The 21,304-nt window shown below is 43.3% G+C and overlaps 3 protein-coding genes across 4 annotated transcripts; 2 read left to right on the top strand and 1 right to left on the bottom strand.

Annotated features, from left to right (window-relative positions):
- The first annotated feature begins 458 nt into the window (after nt 1–458).
- Nucleotides 459–7,415, top strand: LOC4341219 (T-complex protein 1 subunit gamma). The gene is made up of 14 exons (XM_015788576.3): nt 459–608; nt 941–1,002; nt 1,374–1,446; nt 2,925–2,992; nt 3,129–3,198; nt 3,541–3,609; nt 3,698–3,769; nt 3,880–3,953; nt 4,053–4,330; nt 4,437–4,821; nt 4,901–5,026; nt 5,216–5,320; nt 6,673–6,747; nt 6,835–7,415. Exons 1-14 carry the CDS (start codon nt 578–580, stop codon nt 7,021–7,023), a joined length of 1,677 nt encoding a protein of 558 aa, XP_015644062.1. The 5' UTR covers nt 459–577; the 3' UTR covers nt 7,024–7,415.
- Nucleotides 7,416–11,094: 3,679 nt separating this feature from the next.
- Nucleotides 11,095–19,086, top strand: LOC4341220 (uncharacterized). Of its 2 annotated transcripts, XR_003242849.2 has the most exons (3): nt 11,095–14,149; nt 15,428–15,516; nt 18,680–19,086. XR_003242849.2 is itself a non-coding variant. In XM_015787913.3 (2 exons), the coding sequence occupies exon 1, from the start codon at nt 11,179–11,181 to the stop codon at nt 14,122–14,124; it is 2,946 nt and encodes a 981-aa protein (XP_015643399.1). In that variant the 5' UTR covers nt 11,095–11,178; the 3' UTR covers nt 14,125–14,149; nt 18,680–19,086. The 2 variants fall into 2 exon arrangements, 1 of the variants encoding a protein (XP_015643399.1); XM_015787913.3 differs by lacking the exon at nt 15,428–15,516.
- Nucleotides 19,087–19,853: 767 nt separating this feature from the next.
- LOC4341221 (uncharacterized) lies at nt 19,854–20,957 on the bottom strand. The gene has a single exon (XM_015787914.3). It carries the CDS (start codon nt 20,809–20,811, stop codon nt 20,188–20,190), a length of 624 nt encoding a protein of 207 aa, XP_015643400.1. The 5' UTR covers nt 20,812–20,957; the 3' UTR covers nt 19,854–20,187.
- Nucleotides 20,958–21,304: the final 347 nt, after the last annotated feature.

Below are 21,304 nucleotides of genomic sequence, written 5' to 3' on the forward strand. Positions count from 1 at the left end.
GAAAATATAATTTCGTCAATAGGATTTTGAAGTAGCATAAGCCCACACTTTATTTAAGCCATATTTTACACAATTCTGAATTCAATTTTTTTTAGCTGAGTATTCTTAGCCGCACAAATCCATAGATCTTGGATATGCAATTACATTAATAACATTTGGATAAATCATTTTATTCCCATTTTAAATAAAATACAAAAATTTAAATAAAATAATATAATTTAATAAACAAGCTTCAAATCCAGTTTCGATTTATGATATGGATTGCAATGCCAAACAGCCTTTGGAGTACTAAAGTCCTTTATTTTTTTTTTAAGAAGACCAGCGCGGCCCACTGGCAGTGGCAGAGTACTGTAGGGCACCCACCCTACGAAGCAGCAAGTGAGCAGCCGCGGAGCGGAACCCTCTCGAGGGTTTCAGTTTCACTTCAAACCCCCCCCCCCCCCACCCCCCACAAAACCAAACAAACAAACCCTCGTCGAGCTCGATCCCCCGCGGCGCCTCACCCCCTTCCTCTCCCTTGCCGCCTCTCGCCCCCACTCCGCCGCCGCCGCCGCCTCGCCTCCCGCGGGATCGCGCCATGGCATTGAACGCCCCCGTCCTCGTGCTGAGTAAGCGCGCCCCCCTCCCCTTCCCCTGCTCTCCCTCCCTCCCCGTGGCTAGGGTTATGGCCCCTCCCGCGTTTCCCGCCTCGGATCTTTTCCATAGGAAACGGTGGTTGTTTCGTGCCTTCTAGGTTTTCGATTTGGTGGTGTCTGTTTGACACCCCCCTCCCCTCGTGTGGTGGGGGGTTTACCTGATCTCTTGGTGTGAACCCGAGATTTGGTTTTGGTGTTATGGTTTTGTTAGGTTTTTGTCATTCTGATCTGATCCCTGTCGCTTCCGTTTATGCGGGAACTTCTCTCTGATTTTGTTTTGTTTTTTTTTGTTTTGATTTGAGCAGAGGACTCGCTGAAGCGGGAGTCCGGCACGAAGGTTCACCATGCCAACATCCAGGCCGCCAAGGTGAGGACAGACTCTTATAAGCTTTTTATATACTGTCTAGATGTGGTGAAGTTGTTTTTTTTATTGTACTGTAGGTGATAATTATCACACAGTCAATTAGGGGTAACCGGTGCTAAACAAGATGTCAGATTATTTTTGTTATACCCTTCTTTGGACAGCACATAGTAGGTGTTTTAGATGTAGGCATATGTAGCAACTTAAGCTGTTTTTGTGATTGTTGCGACCCAACCATTGCTTTTGCATTATTTTCTGTTTTAGATTAAAATTTTAAGACCTAGCTGGCTGTCTGGCTAGCTGTAAAAATTGTTAATTTTGAGAACAGAAATGAATTTTCCTGTCACTTGGTAAAACCGTGATCAATTGCTCTGCAGGCTGTGGCAGACATCATCCGTACTACACTCGGTCCTCGGTCCATGTTGAAGATGCTTCTGGATGCTTCTGGAGGTGCTGTCTGAACTCTAATCTAGTGTATAAACACTTCAGTATTGCACTTTTCACGGTGCACACTTGATGATTATTTACTTGTATTGAATAAGCTTTGGTACAGTTGTGCTTCATTCTATTGTATATCTGTTAATTTTTGTGTCGGCCCACTCATAATGCTAGCCTGCCATAGCCTTTTCAGAGGAATACGTTATGTTTAAACACAAGACACTAGATTCCCACTATTTACCACTGAAAGTTGGGTGTATACACAGATATCCTTCCGAAGGGCACAGCCACGAATAAGTTACTAATCCAAATTTGTTCTTTATTGTGTATCTGTGTAAAAATCCCTCCCTAGTCAATATGTTGGCTCTATATGTTTGATGTTACGTTCTGATGCAAGAGCAGTTGGATTAAATTAACTCACTTATTAAAGTTGACATTGGCTAATTGTTTTTTATTTGTACATTTATTTATTACCTACTCAATTATCCCATAGACTACTACTCAATCCTCCCATAGACTAATGTGCTTCCTAAGTAATACAAATCAGGATCAGTGTCTTTCACAAAGTATTTGACAGATCTCGATTGCTGTAGACATACATAATATTTTGGCCATATTGCTGTAATAAATGGGCTTTTCATAACCTTTTCTAAATCTTCACAGGACTAGAATTTGTAAATAAAATTTGTCGCTAACATATTAACTGTGTTTTAACCTTTTTTGAGCCGTGCCAACATCGTAAATGCATTTGCAAATTGCAACAACATAAAACTGCACATGTTTGAAGAAACCATGCCAAGATGCCTATTTCTAAGTTACTAAACCAATGCTTGAAAATTATGCCTGCATTCTCACTTCCACAAAGACTAGTTCCACCGATGTTTGAATTGGATTGCCACTAGATGTCTCACGTGAAGAGCAGCATTAATTATTTTGTCGCTTGCACACAATGATTTTTACTCAGCTTTTACACCTTTATGTATGGAAATGGCTTGTTTTTTTATTTTTTCTCTATATTTTCACATCAATGATCTTTCCTTCACTTTTCTACTTTTGTTTTTTAAAAAAAGTGAAAACAGTAGTTGAGTGTCACTTGTTGCTTATATTAACCATAACTAGTATTAATGATGACCATCGTTTACTCAAAAAAGTTGAGTCTCTTCTGGGCAATGACAAAGCAGTTCAGCCATGTTGCATGTGATCCTTTTGAACTGGTTTTACTCAATGGATAACCCAAACAGGCTTTTGCACCACATTATTAGGTCACTTGCATACTTTTGTTTATGCCATTTGCAACTTGCGCCTTCATTTGTATATAGCTTTTTAAGAAAATTATCGTGAGTACTTTTGTGCAGTACATTATGCTGAGAACGGAGATAGAAGATAATTCATTTTCTATCTCATCACCTTGGAGGCATTTCTGTTTTCACATTTGCAATTTTCCTGGTTTTACAAGGTTCATTGTATTTGGGTTCTTTCTGTTTTTGCAGGTATTGTGGTTACTAATGATGGCAATGCTATATTGCGAGAAATAGATATTGCACATCCTGCTGCCAAGGTATGTGGAACGTTAGATGTTTTCTCTCTGTTGAGTACTACTGATGAAATTATTAGTCTGATGTGTTAAATTGCCAATATTTTCTGCTAATGTATGAATTAGTACTTAATCTAACTTTCTTGTCACTCTTTGGCAGTCTATGATTGAGCTAAGCCGTACACAGGATGAAGAAGTTGGTGATGGCACAACATCTGTCATTGTTTTAGGTATGTGTTCCCTGATTCATTCAGTTTCATTCAGTTTTATTTAAATGTCATATGAGATCGCAACACTAGGATATCGTGACATCTCTTTCTGGTCGAACTAAAACACTTGGCTATTACTATGAGCTGCAAAGTCATCAATAAACGTCTGTGGCAACTGTCAAGGAAAGTTAGCAAACCCCACTGCAAATTTTAAGCTAACTCTGCATGATTAAGTAAGATTATTTTGGTGTGTTAGGGGTAGAATAGCAATAACTTGTAGGTGCTCCATCAGATCAATGTGAGCAACTTTGTTGGATTTTATCATTTTCTTCTGATGCACTAACTTTAATTATTATTTTTTAGCTGGTGAGATGCTCCATGTTGCAGAAGCATTCATTGATAAGCACTACCACCCAACTGTTATTTGCCGAGGTATTGCTTGATCATTGTATCAGATGGTGTTATTTCCTTTGTTGATTTTTTAGTCTGTTCTGAAACATTTAGTGTCTCTCATTTTCAGCATACACCAAAGCTCTTGAGGATGCTTTAGCTGTCCTTGACAAAATTGCAATGCATGTTGACGTGAATGACCGTAAGTATATGTCAAGCTTATTACAAATATTGCAAATTTTAGTTTGGAGAATCTATGTATCGTCTTCTGTGTTTTTGTTACTGATTTGAGTGAGATGTACCATAATGCAGGTGCTGCTATGCTAGGGCTAGTGAAGAGCTCTATTGGTACAAAATTCACGGGTCAGTTTGGTGACCTTATTGCTGTAAGTATTTCTTTTATTCAAGATTTGAGTGCCACACAACTTCTCGGTTAAGTGTGTTCAGTTTATAGTTTATCTGACGTCTTGTTGTACTATGCTCAGGACCTTGCTATTGATGCTACTACAACAGCAGGTGTTGACCTAGGTCAAGGTATGCGTGAAGTTGATATCAAGAAATATATCAAAGTGGAGAAGGTTCCTGGTGGTCAGTTAGAGGATTCACGGGTTCTTAAAGGAGTTATGTTCAATAAAGATGTTGTAGCTCCTGGAAAAATGAGAAGGAAGATAGTCAACCCCCGCATTATCCTTCTGGATTGCCCTGTTGAGTACAAGAAAGGAGAAAACCAGACCAATGCTGAACTGATGAAGGAAGAAGATTGGTAAGGGATGGATAAATTCAAATGTTTTGCCAATTTGAATTGTTGAACTATTGTGGTGCTATTGAAGCAATGTAGCATGGAATAATTTGTAAATATGCTATTTCAGGCAGGTTCTGCTAGAGATGGAGGAAGAATACATAAAGAACCTCTGTGCGCAGATTTTAAAATTCAAGCCTGATTTAGTTGTCACAGAGAAAGGTCTCAGTGATCTTGCTATCCATTACCTAAGCAAGGCTGGTGTTAGTGCAATTCGTAGGCTAAGGAAGACTGATAACAACAGGATTGCTAAGGCTTGTGGAGCAGTCATAGTGAACAGGCCAGAGGAGCTTCAAGAATCGGATGTTGGAACAAGAGCTGGCCTCTTTGAGGTCAAGAAGATAGGTGATGAATTCTTTACCTTCATTGTCGACTGCAAAGATCCCAAGGCATGCACTGTTCTTTTGAGGGGAGCAAGCAAGGATGTCCTGAATGAGGTTGAGAGGAACCTTCAGGTATTTGTTAATGTTCCTGTGGTACCTGTAATTTTGCATGCCATGTTCACCAATAACCATTTCTTATTCTTTTTGACAGGATGCCATGTCTGTTGCAAGGAACATTTTGAAAAACCCAAAACTTTTACCTGGAGGTGGTGCTACCGAGCTGACTGTATCAGCAGCACTGAAGCAAAAGAGTTCTTCAGTTGAAGGTGTAGAAAAGGTACTTTTTCAGCATATTTTTATGTTAGTGATTTAAAAGGTTAGCAAAGTGTTCTCATAAAGAGGTGCTTGCCTATTTGTATGTTTGTCTAAGTCATTCATCAATGCAGCATTCATTAGTTTTTTTAATGGCTACTTTCTGTTTTGTGACTATGTTATATCTTATTTATATTTTGTTTGTTTGGATCAGTGGCCCTATGAAGCTGCTGCTTTAGCATTTGAAGCAATTCCAAGAACTTTGGCTCAAAATTGTGGGTTGAATGTCATCAGGATAATGACACAACTCCAGGGAAAGGTAATAATTAAACTCTTCTTGTTAACACTTGTGGAAATGTTGGAAGCTGGGGCTCTCAGTCTCAGAGGAGGGACTCCAGCATTCATGGATCCTGTCTAGAGTGCTTCACTTCTTCAATGGCTGACTGTTGAAAATAAGCTAGAGGGAAGATGGGGTTAAGTTTCTGGGTAGAGATTTGACTAGGGCTTGTCTGAAAAGAAATACGGAAGCTTTTGTGATGTTTGATTTTCTTTTTTAGTTTGTTGAGTGGGCATAAGCATATCATAGCAATAGTTTCAGATTACTGATCTTTTTACAGGATATGTTGGTAAGTACTTCGTGAGACCCTCAGGACAGACCTAAATTTCCAACTACTGAGTATAATGGAAAGGACAGTAATGAAACTGTGAATTGTCCTTATATACCGACTCAGGAATAATTATTAATCTTATTGACAACCTAGTATTCCATCTTTGCATCATGTTTCTTGAGGGCATGTGCAACAGTACTCTCTCCGTTCCAAAATATAACTACTTCTAGCACTTAGAATTGTTCCAAAATATAACAACTTCTCAATCAACATTCTCTTCCCAACCAATCACAACCCTTCACCATTCACTTTTCCCACATGTCTCCACTTCTCAACTAATCACAACCTCTCCCCATTTAATTCTACCTACTTTCTTAATAACCGTGTCCAACTCTAGAACTTCTTAGGGCATGTACAATGGTCTTTATTAGCGGTCTCTCTTTATTATCATGCAAGCATATTTGGTGACGTGGAAGAGAGAGGAAGAAGGAAAGAGAAAGATGGTTGCTACGCATGACAACGGCATAGAGTCGGCTCTTAGCATTTATTAGGAAATTTTTTGTTGCATTTAGTCTAATAAAGGAAAGATGACTAGTAAGAAAGTATTTTGGTACATTAATGGTTAGAGACCGTATTGTCTTAACTATTGTAACGTGATAGCCTCTAATTAACGTAGAGACCATACCGGTCTCTACCTTTGTACTTGCCCTAAGGGACGGAGGTAGTAATTAGTAGCGGGCTCTTAACATTTCTAATTATGAATATTTACTAACATGGAAGAGAGCGAAAGAGGAGACAACATCCTCAGCAACGACTCTTAGCCTCTATAAAATGGAAATTTGGCTGCATGAGGGTGGAAAAAGTGAAAAAACAATAATCATTTTTTTGTGGTTAATAGTTAGCCATTGTTGTCTCAACTGTTGTAAGGGCAGTCTCTAAATGATCTTGTATTGTCTGAGCTCATACTGGGCTCTACCTTTGAACATGCACCAAGTAGTACTTAGAGAAGTAATTGTATTTGCATTACTTTTTGTTACCTGTTTCTAAATGTCTGTTTTTTCAGCATGCAAATGGTGAAAATGCGTGGGTTGGCATTGACGGAAGGAGCGGTGACATTGTTGACATGAAAGAGCGGAAGGTTGGCCTTTTTCTCCATGTGCACTGCTGCATATATCCTGCTTTTGTTGTGTACACATTAAAACACCATAGTATTGCCTTGTCGCAGATCTGGGATTCTTACAGTGTCAAGGCACAAACGTTCAAGACAGCTATCGAGGCAGCTTGCATGCTTCTTAGGATCGACGACATCGTCAGCGGTATCAAGAAGAAGCAGGCTCCTGGAGCCTCAGCTCCTAAACAGCCTCAGATCGAACAGGAGGGTGACGCGGACAATGAGCAGATGATCCCAGAGTAGAACTTGTGTGCTGTTGGTGTGAGGAGCCTGCACTGGCGATGTTATGCTCTAAAGCCAGAGTAAGCCCATGAAGGGAGAACGGCTAGTTTGACATGTGAAGCTTTTGCGAGTTGTGTTTCTTGAATGTTTGTTCTTGGCTAAGCCTCCAGGGTTTTTTCTGGTTTTAGTTTGAAAATGTGCCGCTTTTATATGTTTGATTTAGGGGCACGATGAGGTTTCTCGTTCTGTGTATTGTATCAGCATTTTGGGATCCCACGTTCTGCGGGGTTAGCTGCTGTTCGTTTTATTAATGTACCTCGTACTGGACGGCTACCGGAACTTTGATTAAGCAGCAACACTAGTATTAGCTTTATGACTTGCATTCCTTAAATCGGAGAAAGAAATTCCTGTTAGACTTATGTTTCTGCTTGATCATTTTATGTTTCTCTATATCAATCTTATACTCCCTCTAGCATTGCCCATATTCATATAGATGTTAATGAATCTAGACACACATATATATATCTATATTTATTAACATATATATATATATGATTGTTAGTAATGCTAGAAAGTCTTATAATATGAAATGGGGGAAGTAGATCATTTTACCATTGTATGTCCTTAGGTGCGGTTGACTTGTGACTCATCTCACTTTACAACATGCATGATGTACCTACATGAATCTATTTTTTGGTCATAGCGACGGTGATTAGCACTGATGATGGATGTTGGTGTCATCTATCGTATGCACATTGCCTATAGAGTGTTTAGTATGAGTTTAAAAATGCCTGTAATATACCACGCTTTGTTTAAAGTTTAGATGTTATGTTTGTTGACACATACTGGCGAAAGAAAGTAAGAAACAGACCACAGATACTGGCAGTATAAATGTTTGGAAAAAGGCATAACCCTTCTTTTTCTAATGTGAACCACGATTTTCAAAAGTTCAAATCTTTCTTTCCCTGTTATAAAAATTGAAGGTGATTCTAGCGCGCGTCCAGCATCATGTCACGCGTGCGGCATGCGCTCGTCCAATTTGGTTCGGTATCATTCCATCACACGTCCGATTTTTTGTTCGACGTTGCATCTCATCCACGTCCATTGTCGTCCGTGCATATTTGTGTAGTCCATGAGTCTGACCACGTGCAATCATTTGTCCATGTGGGACACCCGCAAGCGATTAGACCCGTGTGGATTGCACGTATCCTGCGGCTCGCGTGACGTGCTTATATGAGAAACTAGTTAAGATCCAAAGCTAGTGTTCTTCTCCCGCATGCAGACATGGTAGAACCAATGCTTGCCATGCCACTGGCCGCCATGGCACTAGTGTTGGTTTGCAGGCTGGCCGTCAGTGGGGACTACTTCCCTACCGAACCAACTAGAACTCCAAAGTGATTTCCTCATCGACGGTTGGTAGCATGTGACGGTTGACGGGCACCCATGCCCGACGCCTACGGGGGCAAGTGCCCAAGTTGAACATTGTCGAGCTTGGTGTGCGAGCCGATGTGCTGAACTAACTTATCCACGTGATGGTGGGGAAGCCACAAAGGCACTATGCTGCCCGCTCATCACCAGCCTGGCTGTCCTGGACGTCGTGGCTATCAACACCAACGTGCTCAGCGTCAACCTTGACGTCCCCATCGATCTGTCCCTTCCTCAACTATTGTGGATACAAGGTCCCCATCAGCTTTCAGTCTACCTAATCAAGCTCTTAAATTATTACTTATCCAGTCAGATGCTTGCTTGCATCATGCTAGTTTGCATGCAATGTGTGCTAGGATGGCAATGTGTGCTAGGATGGTAGTTAGCTTCCTTAGTTACCGGAGACATCAGCGAGAAGATGGTGACACCACCAATGTCAAATTGCACAAGAACTAGTTCTCCATCCTGATTCCCGATTTTCAGCATGCAGCACCACCTTGCCTGCTCATATCCCCCGATGAGCGCGAAACGCTGACCTAGGTGAAAAAGGAAGGCATCCCTCAATACAGCAGTCGAGTGCTGCTACCCGGAAGTACGACGGACTACGGGTTAACATGGTGCTAGCATGGTTTGTCAGAGCTGAACTTGACGCGGTGGGTAGCAACAACGCCACTGTCATCCATTAGCTCGATGCATGTTACTCTGTGTTTAGTTACTTCATGTGCGACACGTACGACTCTATTTCTGCTTGCTGTGCGATAGAGTTTCGCAAAGGAGCTCACTGTATGTGTTGATATGCTCCGTGTAACCTAGCACGAACGCACCGTTGTCATCGTTGTGCATGCTGTTTGCTTGGACCACTAACATTGTACATATCCCTAGTGGCTACTCCAGAGTAATTTAATCTTGTGTTTCGTGACCCGTACATGCAAATTAGTCTATCATCGCCATTCACCGTCAAATGCATTGTTCGGATGCAGTCTGCAGAACAGATGGAACACATACAATAAACACTGGTGTTGGTAGGAAGCAAATATTCCACAACTTGGAATCATCCTGGAAAAATATTTTCAGTGGCAAAACTACACAAAAGTTAAATTTTGCATGTGTACAACTGTATCAAAGGCCAGATTGTTAACCTAACGAGGACCGCTAGTCGACGGTATCCCATTGCAACGATCATGTACGGGATAAATCATGGGGCGCATGCGCAAGGTAATGAGCCACTCGCGCTGCTGCCACTCATCAACACACGCGGAGCTACGTGCACCTTGGTGCCAACGCCCACGTAGCACAACACCATCCAATTCATCCCTCTTGCTCTGCCATGTGAAACCATCCGATTCATCTTTCTCTACTCTGCCACGTGGAAAGTTGTGCTGCTCCACACCAATGCTAGCTAGCTGCCTAGCGTTGTATGAAGGGAGAAAAACACATATGTACAAGAGCCTATAAAAAGTTTCGAAGAGGTTGGTGATGATACGGATAGATGGGAATGCTACGAGTATACGACGGTACCAGGACTAATACTCAAAAGTACCAGATCTTATGATACTATAGTACTAAATCTTATGATACCATATAGGCACTACATTTGATACCCATCGGTGCCAGACTACCAGATCCAATACCATTGGTACCAGGGCTGATATCCATGTATCAAATCTCATCTAATATTATATGGGTACCAAGTCACATACTTTAATGGTACCAAATCTAATAGATATGTGTATCAGGTCTGATACTTATCAATAGTAGACTATCGAGTCCGATACCTATTGGTACCAATCTGATTCATAGGTACCATCGTACCAGGTCTTATCTGATACCATATAGGTACCAGGTATCACTAGAGTTTTTGTGATGGTATCGCAAATAGCAATGTAGTTGCTAGTGGTGATACCTCCTAAGCTGAGGTGATGATACTTGTAGGCACTTATGATGATACCTGCTTAAATAAAAATGATGATACATGTAACTATCGATGGTGATACTTCTCAGGTATCAATATAGTTATATATACTTGTACTTGTGATGATGCATGCACTGGTGCACCGGCTACCACCTGCACATGCGGATCCATGAAAGTCTAGTTCTACCATGCAGTCATACAGGAGGACTCTACTATGTCTTGGGCCATCGTGCATGCATGCACACATTCACTAAGTGCATGGACCCCACTATGCATGACCCGATTGCGGTATATGTACCAGACACACTTAGGTATATACTCCATGAGAGAGTGGAAACAGAGGCGGCCCTGAAGGCCATAGAGCTGTTGGTGCCAGGCCACGGTTTAAGACTCAATCCTGTGCGACGGGGTCTCGTTATATAGTTTTTCTCTAACGTAAAGTTAAAATCCGTAGACATTAGTTGTTACTCAAAGTCTTCAACATGAATTCCAAACTAAAATCACTAAAAAGTCGCAATAAACTTATTAATAATAAATAAAAAGTAAACCTATTCATTTCAAACTTAGTAACCATAATTTCGTTTCAAGTTGTTATATGATTTATTGCTAATAATCTTCCATTCGAGGATTTAATATGTATAACCAAATTTGTCTTCACTCGTTGATTATTAGCAAAAATTACAAAATAAATGAAACCCAAAAATTTCACCAAAAACCCCTTCACCTTTCCTAAAATCTTTCCCAAATCTCCCCTCATTCAATGCCCGAACGGAACGCAAACCCAGGCAGGAGAGAGCAGCGTTTCCGTTCTCACCACCCCCCAAAATCCCCCACCCGCCATGCCCGACTCCTCCGCCGATCCCCAACCCCCACTCCAACCCTCCGCCGCCGCCGCCAACTCCGATCCCGACATGCCGCCGCGGAAGGCCCCCGCCGGCGGCGGCGGCAAGCTCAAGCGGCCCCTCACCCTGAAGCTGCGCGCCGCCGCCGAGCAGCGCCTGGCCCACCTCCGCGCCCGCCTCCGCCTCCACCCGCTGCCCCCGCCGCCGCCGCGCGCCCTCGCGCCCGAGGGGTCCCCCGAGGAGGCGGCGCTCCGTGCCCTCGGCCTCCTCGGCTTCGCCCGCCTCGGCCCCGCCTTCTCCTCCTCCGCCTCCGAGCCCCTCCGCCCCGACCTCGTCGCCCACCTCGTCGCCTACTACGACCCGCCCCAGCGCCGCAGCTTCGTCCGCGGCGTCCGCGTCGCCGTCACGCGGAAGCACTTCGCCGACGCGCTCTGCCTCCCCTGCAAGCCGTCCCCCGCCGCGGCCCCACCGCCGCCCGAGGATGCGGACCCCGCCGCGGTCGCCGCCGCCGCCATGGAGCTCTTGCAGGCCTACGTCCTGCCGCCGTTCCAGGGCGACGACATGTGCATACTACCCCCCGAGGTGGCCGCCGCGGAGCAGGCGGTGAGGGACGGGTCGGCGCATAGGGTTGACTGGGCGGGCCTGATCTGGGGCCTCGTCGAGAAGGAGATGCAGGATTTGCCCAAGAGGGACGATGGGCTGTGCTACTACGGGGCGTATCTGCAGAGGCTCATCTGGGCGCAAAAGCCGGAGCTGTTCGAGCGCACGGAGGAGGGAGAGAGAGGAGGAGAGGTTGTCTTGGAGGTGTCCGACATGGATGAGGAGGACGGGGAGGATGATACGGATGTGAAGAGCAAGAGCATGGAGGAGTTGGAGTCGGGGGATGCAGATGCTGATGCGAAGAACAGTAACTTGGAAAAGTCGGAGGCCGGGGGTGCAGATTTGAGGAGCAATTGCTTGGAGGAGCTGGTGTCGGGTGATGCGGATGTACGGGGGACGAGTGCGGAGGAATTGGAATCGCATGTTGAGGACAAGGTGAGTAAGGGATTGGAGGAAACTCGTGCAGAAGATGTGGATGCAAATCATATGGACTTGGATGAATCAGAGGCTGTGGATGAGGATGCGAAAGGCAAGAGCTTTGGTGAATCGGAGATGGGGTTTGTGTCTGTGGAAGAAGTTTCTGTTACACATGAGGTGATGCTTCCTAATTACGAGGAGGTGGCGACAGAGGGAGATGGCGATACAGCAATGGCTGCGGTAGAAAATGATGCAGGCTCATTGGCAGAAACAGTAGTGATGACACATGAGGAGTTTGTGGCAGTGCCTGAGGATGATGAAGAAGAGGCAGATGGGGATGAGGAGAATGATGCAACAGGGTTGAGCTTGGGCATCGGCTCCGCCAATGATTATGACAGTACAGATGGTGAAGAGGATGCAAATGTGGAGAATCTGGGTGAGGGTGATAGTGGCAATGAAGAGGCAGAGGAATCAGAGGAAGATGCATTTGGGCAGTATAGGGGCGAAGATATGAATTGGACAATGGGGGATGAGAAGGATCACGGGAGTGATTTTGTAAACCTTCAGTTCGATAATTTGAACAAAGGTGATGATGAGATCAGGAATGAAGTCAGCTACGATGATGGATTCTCTGGAAAGATGGGATCTTTGCATGGGATGACATCCACAAACCTTCTGCAGGCAATGAGCTCAATTCCTGCGACATACAATGTTTCAGAGAACGCGCCTGACCTGTCGTCCGGAGAATTCTTGGCTATGGGGGCTGATGCTCATAAAAATGGACTGGACCTAGGGACTGGGAGCTCATATTTCTTTGAGAATAATGGGAAGAGGCACATTGGAGAAATTGAAGAGTACAATGACCCTATGCCAGGCCATGAGCAGTTTGACCAGAGAAATCCAAATAAGAGAATGCGGAACAGCAACAATAGTAGTATACCACCTGGATCATCAGTCTTCAATGCACATTTTGCAGAACCCTTTCAGAGCTTGATGAGCAAAGCTAGCATGTTCTATGAACAGAAAGAGAGAGAACTTCAAGATGTTCTGGTGGAGAAGCAATATTTGGCCAACATGCTCCAGGAGAAGGAACAAATTATCCAATCGTTGAACTCAGCCAGGTTTGAGCAAGAGAATAAGTGGCAAGCAGAGCTTAGACGCTTTGAGCATGATCTGAATGTGATGGCACAATTGGTTACTGGTTATAGGAGGGCATTGAAACAGAACCGAGCCTCTTTTGATGAGTACAGGAAGAAGTTCCCATGTGACAAGCCTCGTTATTGTGATGTTGCTGGTGGCGGTGGCCTTGTTCTTAGTGTCAAGGAGTTGGAGAAGAAGCGGTTGGAGGAGGTGCAGCAGAAACTTGCAATAGCAAATGAAATGATTGAAAACTTCCAGCATGAATGGTTTTCAAAGCTTGATGACTGGGCACGTTCTATCCATTTTATATGGTGCAGAACAGAAGAACTGATTCGGGAGATCAATCTTCTCAGGGAAAAAAGAAAAGCAACAGTTACAAACCCAGCTACAGAAGAAGCAAAAGTTACAACCCCAGCTACAGAAGTAGCGGAAGTCACAACCGCAGCTACAGGAGTGGAAGTTACAACTCCAGCTACAGAAAAGGTGGAAGTTACAACCCCAGCTACAGAAAAGGTGGAAGTTACAACCCCAGCTACAGAAGAAGCGAAAATTACAACCGCAGCTACAGAAGAAGTGGAAGTTACAACCCCAGCTACAGAAGAAGTGGAAGTTACAACCCCATCTACAAAAGAAGTGGAAGTTACAATTGCAGCTACAGAAGAAGCGGAAGTTACAACCCCAGCTACAGAAGAAGCGGAAGTTTCAACCCCAGCTACAGAAGAAGTGGAAGGTACAACCCCAGCTACAGAAAAAGTGGAAGGTACAACCCCAGCTACAGAAGAATGAGTTCTCACTTTCCTGACATTCAGAGGTATGTGGATATCATGCAAACCAACATCTTGATTTCTTGTGATATGGATAAATTTGTTGGTTAGGACTGAGAAGATTAAGTAATCTGTTGTATTAGGGATGAATGTAATTGTTGATACTCTTAGGAGACATATGTTTTTGGTATAGTTGGGAAGAATTTCTTTACATATTTAAGAGTGTGCATACTGCATGATATTTAGAACTGTATCTAAGCTATTATTTGAAGCGTCCATACATTTTTATGAGAGATGTTTTCTTAGAATGAAGAGTAAAAGTGATAGGAGGTAAAGAAAATTTCCTTATTTGCCACTGAAAGTTGCACTCTTTTCTTATTTCCACACAAAGCTGTCCATTTCCTCGTACGCCTTTCGTGTTCCTTCGATGTCTTGCTCTCCATCTAACACCAATACACTGTTAACTGAGTTGTGAAAAGACCACTTTGCTGGCAGTGGAAGCCTCATTGCTGTTGCTGCACTTGCTCCTTAAGTTGGTGGGGTCCTTACTGCTGCACTGAATACCTCCTATGAGCCACTAGCCTACCGCCCATTCTTGTTCAACAGCTTTGATGATATTCGATTTGAGTTGCTCCATGCTGGATAGATCTGGCTTCATGAGTTAGTTTAATACTCCTTCTGATCTCCCTATCTAATTTCCTTTTTCAAATTCTGCATGGATGGCTGGATGCCCTCCAGGTTTCCAGGGGCCTCCATTGGGGTGGCTGCTTGTGTGGCAAGCTTGCCGATGGTTGTGTGTGCCATCTCCTGGTCTTCCTCTACTCCCATGATTTTGATGTATTGGCTGCTGCCACTGACAAAGAAGAGCCTGCTGACTTCCTAGCTATGTAACTTTGTACATATCTATATTTAATATATTATAACGGTAGGAGTCTCTCCTACCGTTTCTCGTAAAAAAAAACTTTGAGCTGCCAGTCATACCCATCCTCCAGATCTGCCACCACTGCCTTGAACCACCAGTTGACGAGCTCTAACTTTGAACTGTGGGGGCAAAGTTTGCTGTTTTTACAAAATTCTGAGCTCTAAGGGTGGTACTCTTGTGGCTTGGTGATGTGGATGTCACAAAAGGGTAGAGAAGTTGAACTAGTGGTGTACAAGGGAATAACAAATTATGAATGAAAAATATGGAAAGTGCATCGTGAGATGGAAAATAAGGAATTTTCTCTAGGTTGAATAATGAAACGAACTCATTAACTCATTCCACGAGGTATTTATGACATCCTTTTATTTAGTTATGCCACTTGATGTATTCCCTGTTTTAACAGTCGAGGATGACTAATAAGGAGGTAATGGTCTTGAAGGAGGCTGGGGTTAATTTGGAATGCCGAGGTTACCTCGTACTAGGTAGTTCAAGGTGAAAAACTGAATCTAGCACAGTTCAAGACTTTTCCCCTTTTTTCTTAAAACAAAAAAGGAAATTGCCTTTGAGCATCAAATCTTTTGTAGAACCAGTCCCAGTATCATATTAGTAATTAGTTATTGCCTTGCTAGATTTACACATGGTGCATTTTTCTTTTTATCTTGTTGATTCATAAAGGTACATGCATGTATTATGTACTAAAACATTATCATCCTCATACAACCCTATTAAATTTGCGCAAAACCCAAAGTTACCCTGTGTGTGATAAAGAGCAATAGAGTCTGGTTAGAAAATGCCAATGTATGGTTGATAGTTGATACATAAATTTCATGCTGAGATTGTTTATACTTGTTTGCTTTTTTTTTTTTGGAGTAAGCTATCTTCCTATAAAGGACCTTAGTCAACTTAGTATTTCAAATCAGAACTGACTATTGGGGCCAGTTTTGCATCCACACAACCTTGATTTGATAGAGGAGATTGCCATTCATATTTTTGGGCATTCATGAGTGATGAGCTTAGATGCGTAGTTAACTTCTTCTTCTTCTTTCCTTTTTTTTTTTTTTTTGAAAAATAACATGCAGATATGCACCTCATGCGTTCTGAAATAGTTAGAATCCTTTGATGTTTTCCGTAAGGCAAAATTTGCTAAAGGAAATTCTAAAATTGTGGTCTTGCCACAAGATATCAAAAAACATGGTTCACTTATTAACTAGAAGACACTCTTTAAGTTTGTATTTCGTAGTAATTTGATACTGGACACTTATCCTGTTAAAATAACATATTTGACTGATTCAGGGAGCAACTTTCGAAAATGGCCTCACTGCTTCTGTTTTCTCCATCGAACTTGTTTAGCCTGAATTCTTTTTTGCTTTCTCTCTTTACACAATCTGGGTCCAAAGAGGATGATTATACATGCATTGTTCAAGAAGGCGCTGTGCACTAGACGGTCGACAGGGTGTTGGCTAGGTCCAACATGACTAGTGAATTCCAAGCAATTAGCAAGCATATTGCATAAAAGTTACACAATAGAACAAACAAGTAGCAGCACAAGGACCTCCAAGGATGGTTAGCTGCCTAATGAGCCATCTAATGGCTAATCGGTGCGGCTATCTAGCGCTTAGCGACTAGGGCCAAACTTTTAGAACACTGAATACATGTACCAAGGGCAAAATAGACTTTCTGCAAACCTTATCTTTCTTCACTTGGGTGGAAATAATATAATGATGCTCGCAGAGTCCATCAGCAAGTAACACAATTTTGGAATGTCTTGTAGCAAATCCCACAATTTTGGAGTGCCCTGCAGCAAAATTTCCTTTCATTAGTAATATGTAGTTATGTACTTGTTCTACTTATTTAAATATGAGAAAAATCCACAATACATGACTTCCTCATACTTCTGTGGTCAAACTCAAGTGAAAAAGGGTTCTATAGCATGAAAAATTCATTGATGTTGCTCCATATACCATCAATGTTCTGTTACACTTAATACCTTCAAATGGCTGACCTGTTAATGTTTTTACTAGTTCTGTCAGCTTGAGCCTCCCAACCGTTCCGCACTCACCTTTCTTGGTTCTAGCCTGAGCTTCATCCCCTTTCCTCAAAATCACCCCCTTCCTTTTGAAATCAGGGTTAGAAGACCCCATGTGATGATGGTCAGAATGAAACAGCAGGGGAGCAAGTGCTCTATCCGGCAAAGGCTCCTGCACATGTGAGGCGGGTGTTGTGCAGGTGAGCAAGCAAATGCGGTGCATTAGTTTGAGGCGATGTTTAGACGACTAGGTTGCCATCATGGAATACCATAGCCGGGGCACTTTGACAGCTCAGAGTTCTCTGATACAGCTAGATCATCACATATGGAAAGATTTAACGGGTGTCTAGAACAGAGAATGAAGCAAAAAATTGAGGGCAAATTCTGCTCCATGGGACAAGGTCCCTTACCAACCTGGTTCTATCTCCAGTTCCTGTCAGAGATGAGTTAGCCCACCTGCACTATATCCATGCCTCCATTGCAGGTCAATCAATCATCGATAGACCAAGATGCATCTAGATGTTTTTGCTATGTAGTATTTCACAGGGCACATTGGTCTAAAGAACAAAAATCTCTATTACTCTAAGGCCTTGTTTGGTTAGTCCCACCCACAAGGGGATTGAGGGGGATTTGGAGGGGAATAATTCCATACATATTGAGATGTGGAATTAATCTCCCTCAATCCCCTCCAACCCCTCCCTCACGGGGAATAACTGAACAAGGTCTAAATGAGTTTTCGGCCGTTGGCTCTCCAAACTCCACCGCGCTATGTGCGTAACCTCCTGTTATCCCCTACAAAACTGAAAAAGCCAACTTCCCCAAAAGACCAGCTACCCAGAAAAACTGGTTCAGATCTGCTTGGTTCGGTGCCACCCTCACCAGAGATCCCACATGTTGCTGCTGTCCCTCGTATATTGTTATGTTCTGTAGCACTGCACATGTATTTGGCTAGTAATACAGGAATATGGCAGATGGTGACTACCATATAATGGTAAAAAATATGAACAGAGCAACCTTTTCATGGTATTAAAGTGTACCAAAATATTTCAATGGTAAATAGCGGAGGTCCCGACTCCTGAGTCCCACTTCTAATGGTGTATTTGTTTGGTCATGTTTTGAAATGCACTTCATTAGAGGAAATAATTTATTGGATTTTAGATGTTGATACATTCAATACAAGTGATGAAACTTCAGTCATGAAAACCATTACGTTTTTATATTTTAAATGAGTTGAAACCACATGCTGGCATGCTGCATTCATTACAATGCCACCTGCCAATTAGAGGTAACTTCGAGGATTATGCTATAATTTTTTGTTTTGATTCGTTGTTGCTAAGTTATTAAATTGTTCTAAAACTCACATGACTGGAGTGCTGATAATGTGCATGGTTCTGGCATTTTGTGACTGAGTTTCAGCATTTTTTGTTCATGCCATCCATTTGTTTGTCATGTGCAACTATGCAGTATCCAGGATCACGACTATCCTTATTGAGTTTTTGATCTTGCATATGTTTGGTCTGGCATAAATTGTATCAATGTTCAACATTATTTATAGATTTTATTTGTTTGTTAGCAGGATGTTCAGTGAGCCATGTTTTCCGGGAACTAACATCATTCTCTGTGTGCTAGGTTCTGATGTGAAGATGCCTACTGGCCTCCCCACTACGGCAATGTCATTGTGGATCTGACGAGCTCTCCCTCAGAAATGCACTCCAATTCGATGGGTATTTTCATGTCAAGCCCGCGCATCAGCGATGTAGCTACCTGGTGGTATATTCTAGTAAAGATCGGCATTAATCCCACTTGTAACGTATCCTTGTTCAAGGACGGTTAAACGGTTAGTGCTTAATTTAGATGCCCTTTTGACGCAATCACTTTGCTGGGCTCCTGTTGGATAGAACAAAATTGTGCATTCTCATCCTCTGTTTGCAATGATAGTTCAGTACTTCAGTCGTAATGTAGATTTTTCTTCCATTGTCATGTCTTCGGTTATACCAATGAGTGAGAGGTAATGGATTTGGAAGATATCCCTGTGACCTGGCTGGCATTAGATTATAGCTGACACAACACTAGACATCTGTTCATGTGTGGAGAAAACCACTAGAGATGTGGTAGAAAAGCTGTGTGCACGTTGGATTGTTGGAAAGCTGGTGTCTGCTAAAGTTTTCATAAGCACAAGATTGTAGCTGTGTAGTGAGGTTGCCATTTTGGTTGCAAATTGTGGAAATTCTGAGTTCATTGTTCAGGCTGAGATGGCATGCTTGAAAACTTAGTTTGATCTGCCTGCTTAAGCTTGTACAATGGAAGCTAAGAATTGGTAGGGATACAGCTACAAGTTGACCAACATTTGCGATATATTTTTTGTTCTTTTTGAGAGGAAACATGGCGAATCTTACATGTAGAACAGGGGCTAACACCAAAGTTTTGCAAGAACATTAACGTCACATGAAAGATAGGCAGAATTCTGGAAGACGTAGTTGATGGCAGCCTGCCATTCATCAGTGACAAGCAATAAGCATGTTTTGGTTGAAATTAAGTAAAATCTGAGATGCATAAATTTCAGAGGAGCGGAAAGTCAGAAACAGGTACGTCCTATGCACTCTCCTTTTGCACAGTTAGCAGCTTCTTTTTAGGTCTCCCCATTTTCCCCCTTTTGCTTTTCATGCCAAGATATGTTCCCTGTAAAAACAGCCTGATGTTTGACATGTCCTAATATCGTTGCAAGATATATAAAATGGCTAAATAATAAAAAGGCAACTGAACATTCTCTCTTATCTTTTCCCCTCTGAAGTTTAGTAGCGAGTAAAAAATTATTGCACAGTTCATCAATGTAATTGAGGATTTGTCTTGGCAAAGGAAAATGAAAAAGAGGACCCAGTGAATGTTCAGTTTCCTATGAAATTCTTATGAAATCATAGGTGAAGGAAAAAAAATCTTCCAATTTTCACATGCCCAATTCCTCCAAACCGAATTGAGTGAACAATACTTAAATCCTGTAGGAATTGGATCCTCCAATTTTCTTCTAAAGTTCCTACGATCCGAAGAAACCCTGAAGATATATCTGCCCTCATTTAGTCCATGATTGCATATCTTTTTTTTTTCTTGCCTCTTTTCCTAAATTTTATTTAATTTGTCAATTATTCCCAAAGTGGGCTGTACGGCTGCTCGACATGTGAGCTCTCGTTGTAACCGTAGCCGTAAGTGTAGTAGCACGGCTCTCTGACGAACTCGTACCCTGCCACGGCGGCGGCGAGGCCGTCGCCGTCGCCGTCGACGCACCAGCCGCCGCCCATGTCGTGCCCCATCGCCGGCGGCAACTCCGCCCGCGCCCAGTACTCGAACGGCGGCGCCGAGCACGAGCCCGGCCGGCTGCTGCCACCACCGTCGAAGTCGGACAGCGACAGCACGTCATCCAGCTGATCCAGCCTGCCGCCGTCGCCGCTCGCCGGCGAGCCGCCGTCGCCGGAGGAGGACCCCAACGGCGGCGCCGACGTCGGCGCCGGGGCAGCCCCGGCGCCGCCGAGCTCGGCCTCGAGGGACCGCATGACGCGGCTCAGCCGGTCGTCGGCGTCGTCGCCTTCCGGCTGCTGCTCCGCCGCCACAGCCGCCGCCGGCGTGTCGTCGAGCAGCTCCATCAGGAACGCCCCGTCGACGACGACCACATCCGCCTGATGACCACCGGCGCCGCCGCCGCCGTAGCTGGACTGATCCGGCACCGGCACGGCGGCGGCGCCGCCGCCCTGCAAGACGTGGCGATCCATTCGTGTAGTATGGAAACCGTGGAAAGAATCGATCGAGTTGGTGGTGGTGGTGGCGAAAGGCGAGAAAGACGGAGGAGGTATATATAGCCGAGGACACGTACGTACGACGAGAGTGGGTGGTGGTTTACTTAATTAGACAGTGCCACTATACTATCTCTGTGTTTAATACGACCGTTCACCTTTATAAATGAAGTTTTACCTTTCGTCTCTTTGAAAACTACCGCCTCTATACTAAAATATACTACCTCCATCGTAAAACATAACAACTTTCAGCTATAAATCTAAACATATATATGCCCAAATTTATTGTTAGAAATGCTAATATTCTAGGACGGAGGGAATATAAACTTAATACTGAATATATCATCTAGCAATACAAATTTAAGCAGCCACCTATTTAGATTGGGCCAAGATCAGCAGATCCACAATTCTACTAGAGGGGAAGGCTTATCTCCGACTTCCTCCTCAAGACCCCACTTCTCTTTATTCTCTC

The sequence above is a fragment of the Oryza sativa genome, chromosome 6 (assembly GCF_034140825.1).
Source record: "Oryza sativa Japonica Group chromosome 6, ASM3414082v1".
Taxonomy (NCBI): domain Eukaryota; kingdom Viridiplantae; phylum Streptophyta; class Magnoliopsida; order Poales; family Poaceae; genus Oryza; species Oryza sativa.

Coding starts and splice junctions, on each gene's coding strand:
- LOC4341220 (XM_015787913.3), top strand. CDS start 11,179: ATGCCCGACTCCTCCGCCGATCCCCAACCCCCACTCCAACCCTCCGCC.
- LOC4341221 (XM_015787914.3), bottom strand. CDS start 20,811: ATGGATCGCCACGTCTTGCAGGGCGGCGGCGCCGCCGCCGTGCCGGTG.
- LOC4341219 (XM_015788576.3), top strand. CDS start 578: ATGGCATTGAACGCCCCCGTCCTCGTGCTGA. Junction 3,770..3,879: donor GCATGTTGACGTGAATGACC/GTAAGTATATGT, acceptor ACCATAATGCAG/GTGCTGCTATGCTAGGGCTA. Junction 5,321..6,672: donor TGACACAACTCCAGGGAAAG/GTAATAATTAAA, acceptor CTGTTTTTTCAG/CATGCAAATGGTGAAAATGC.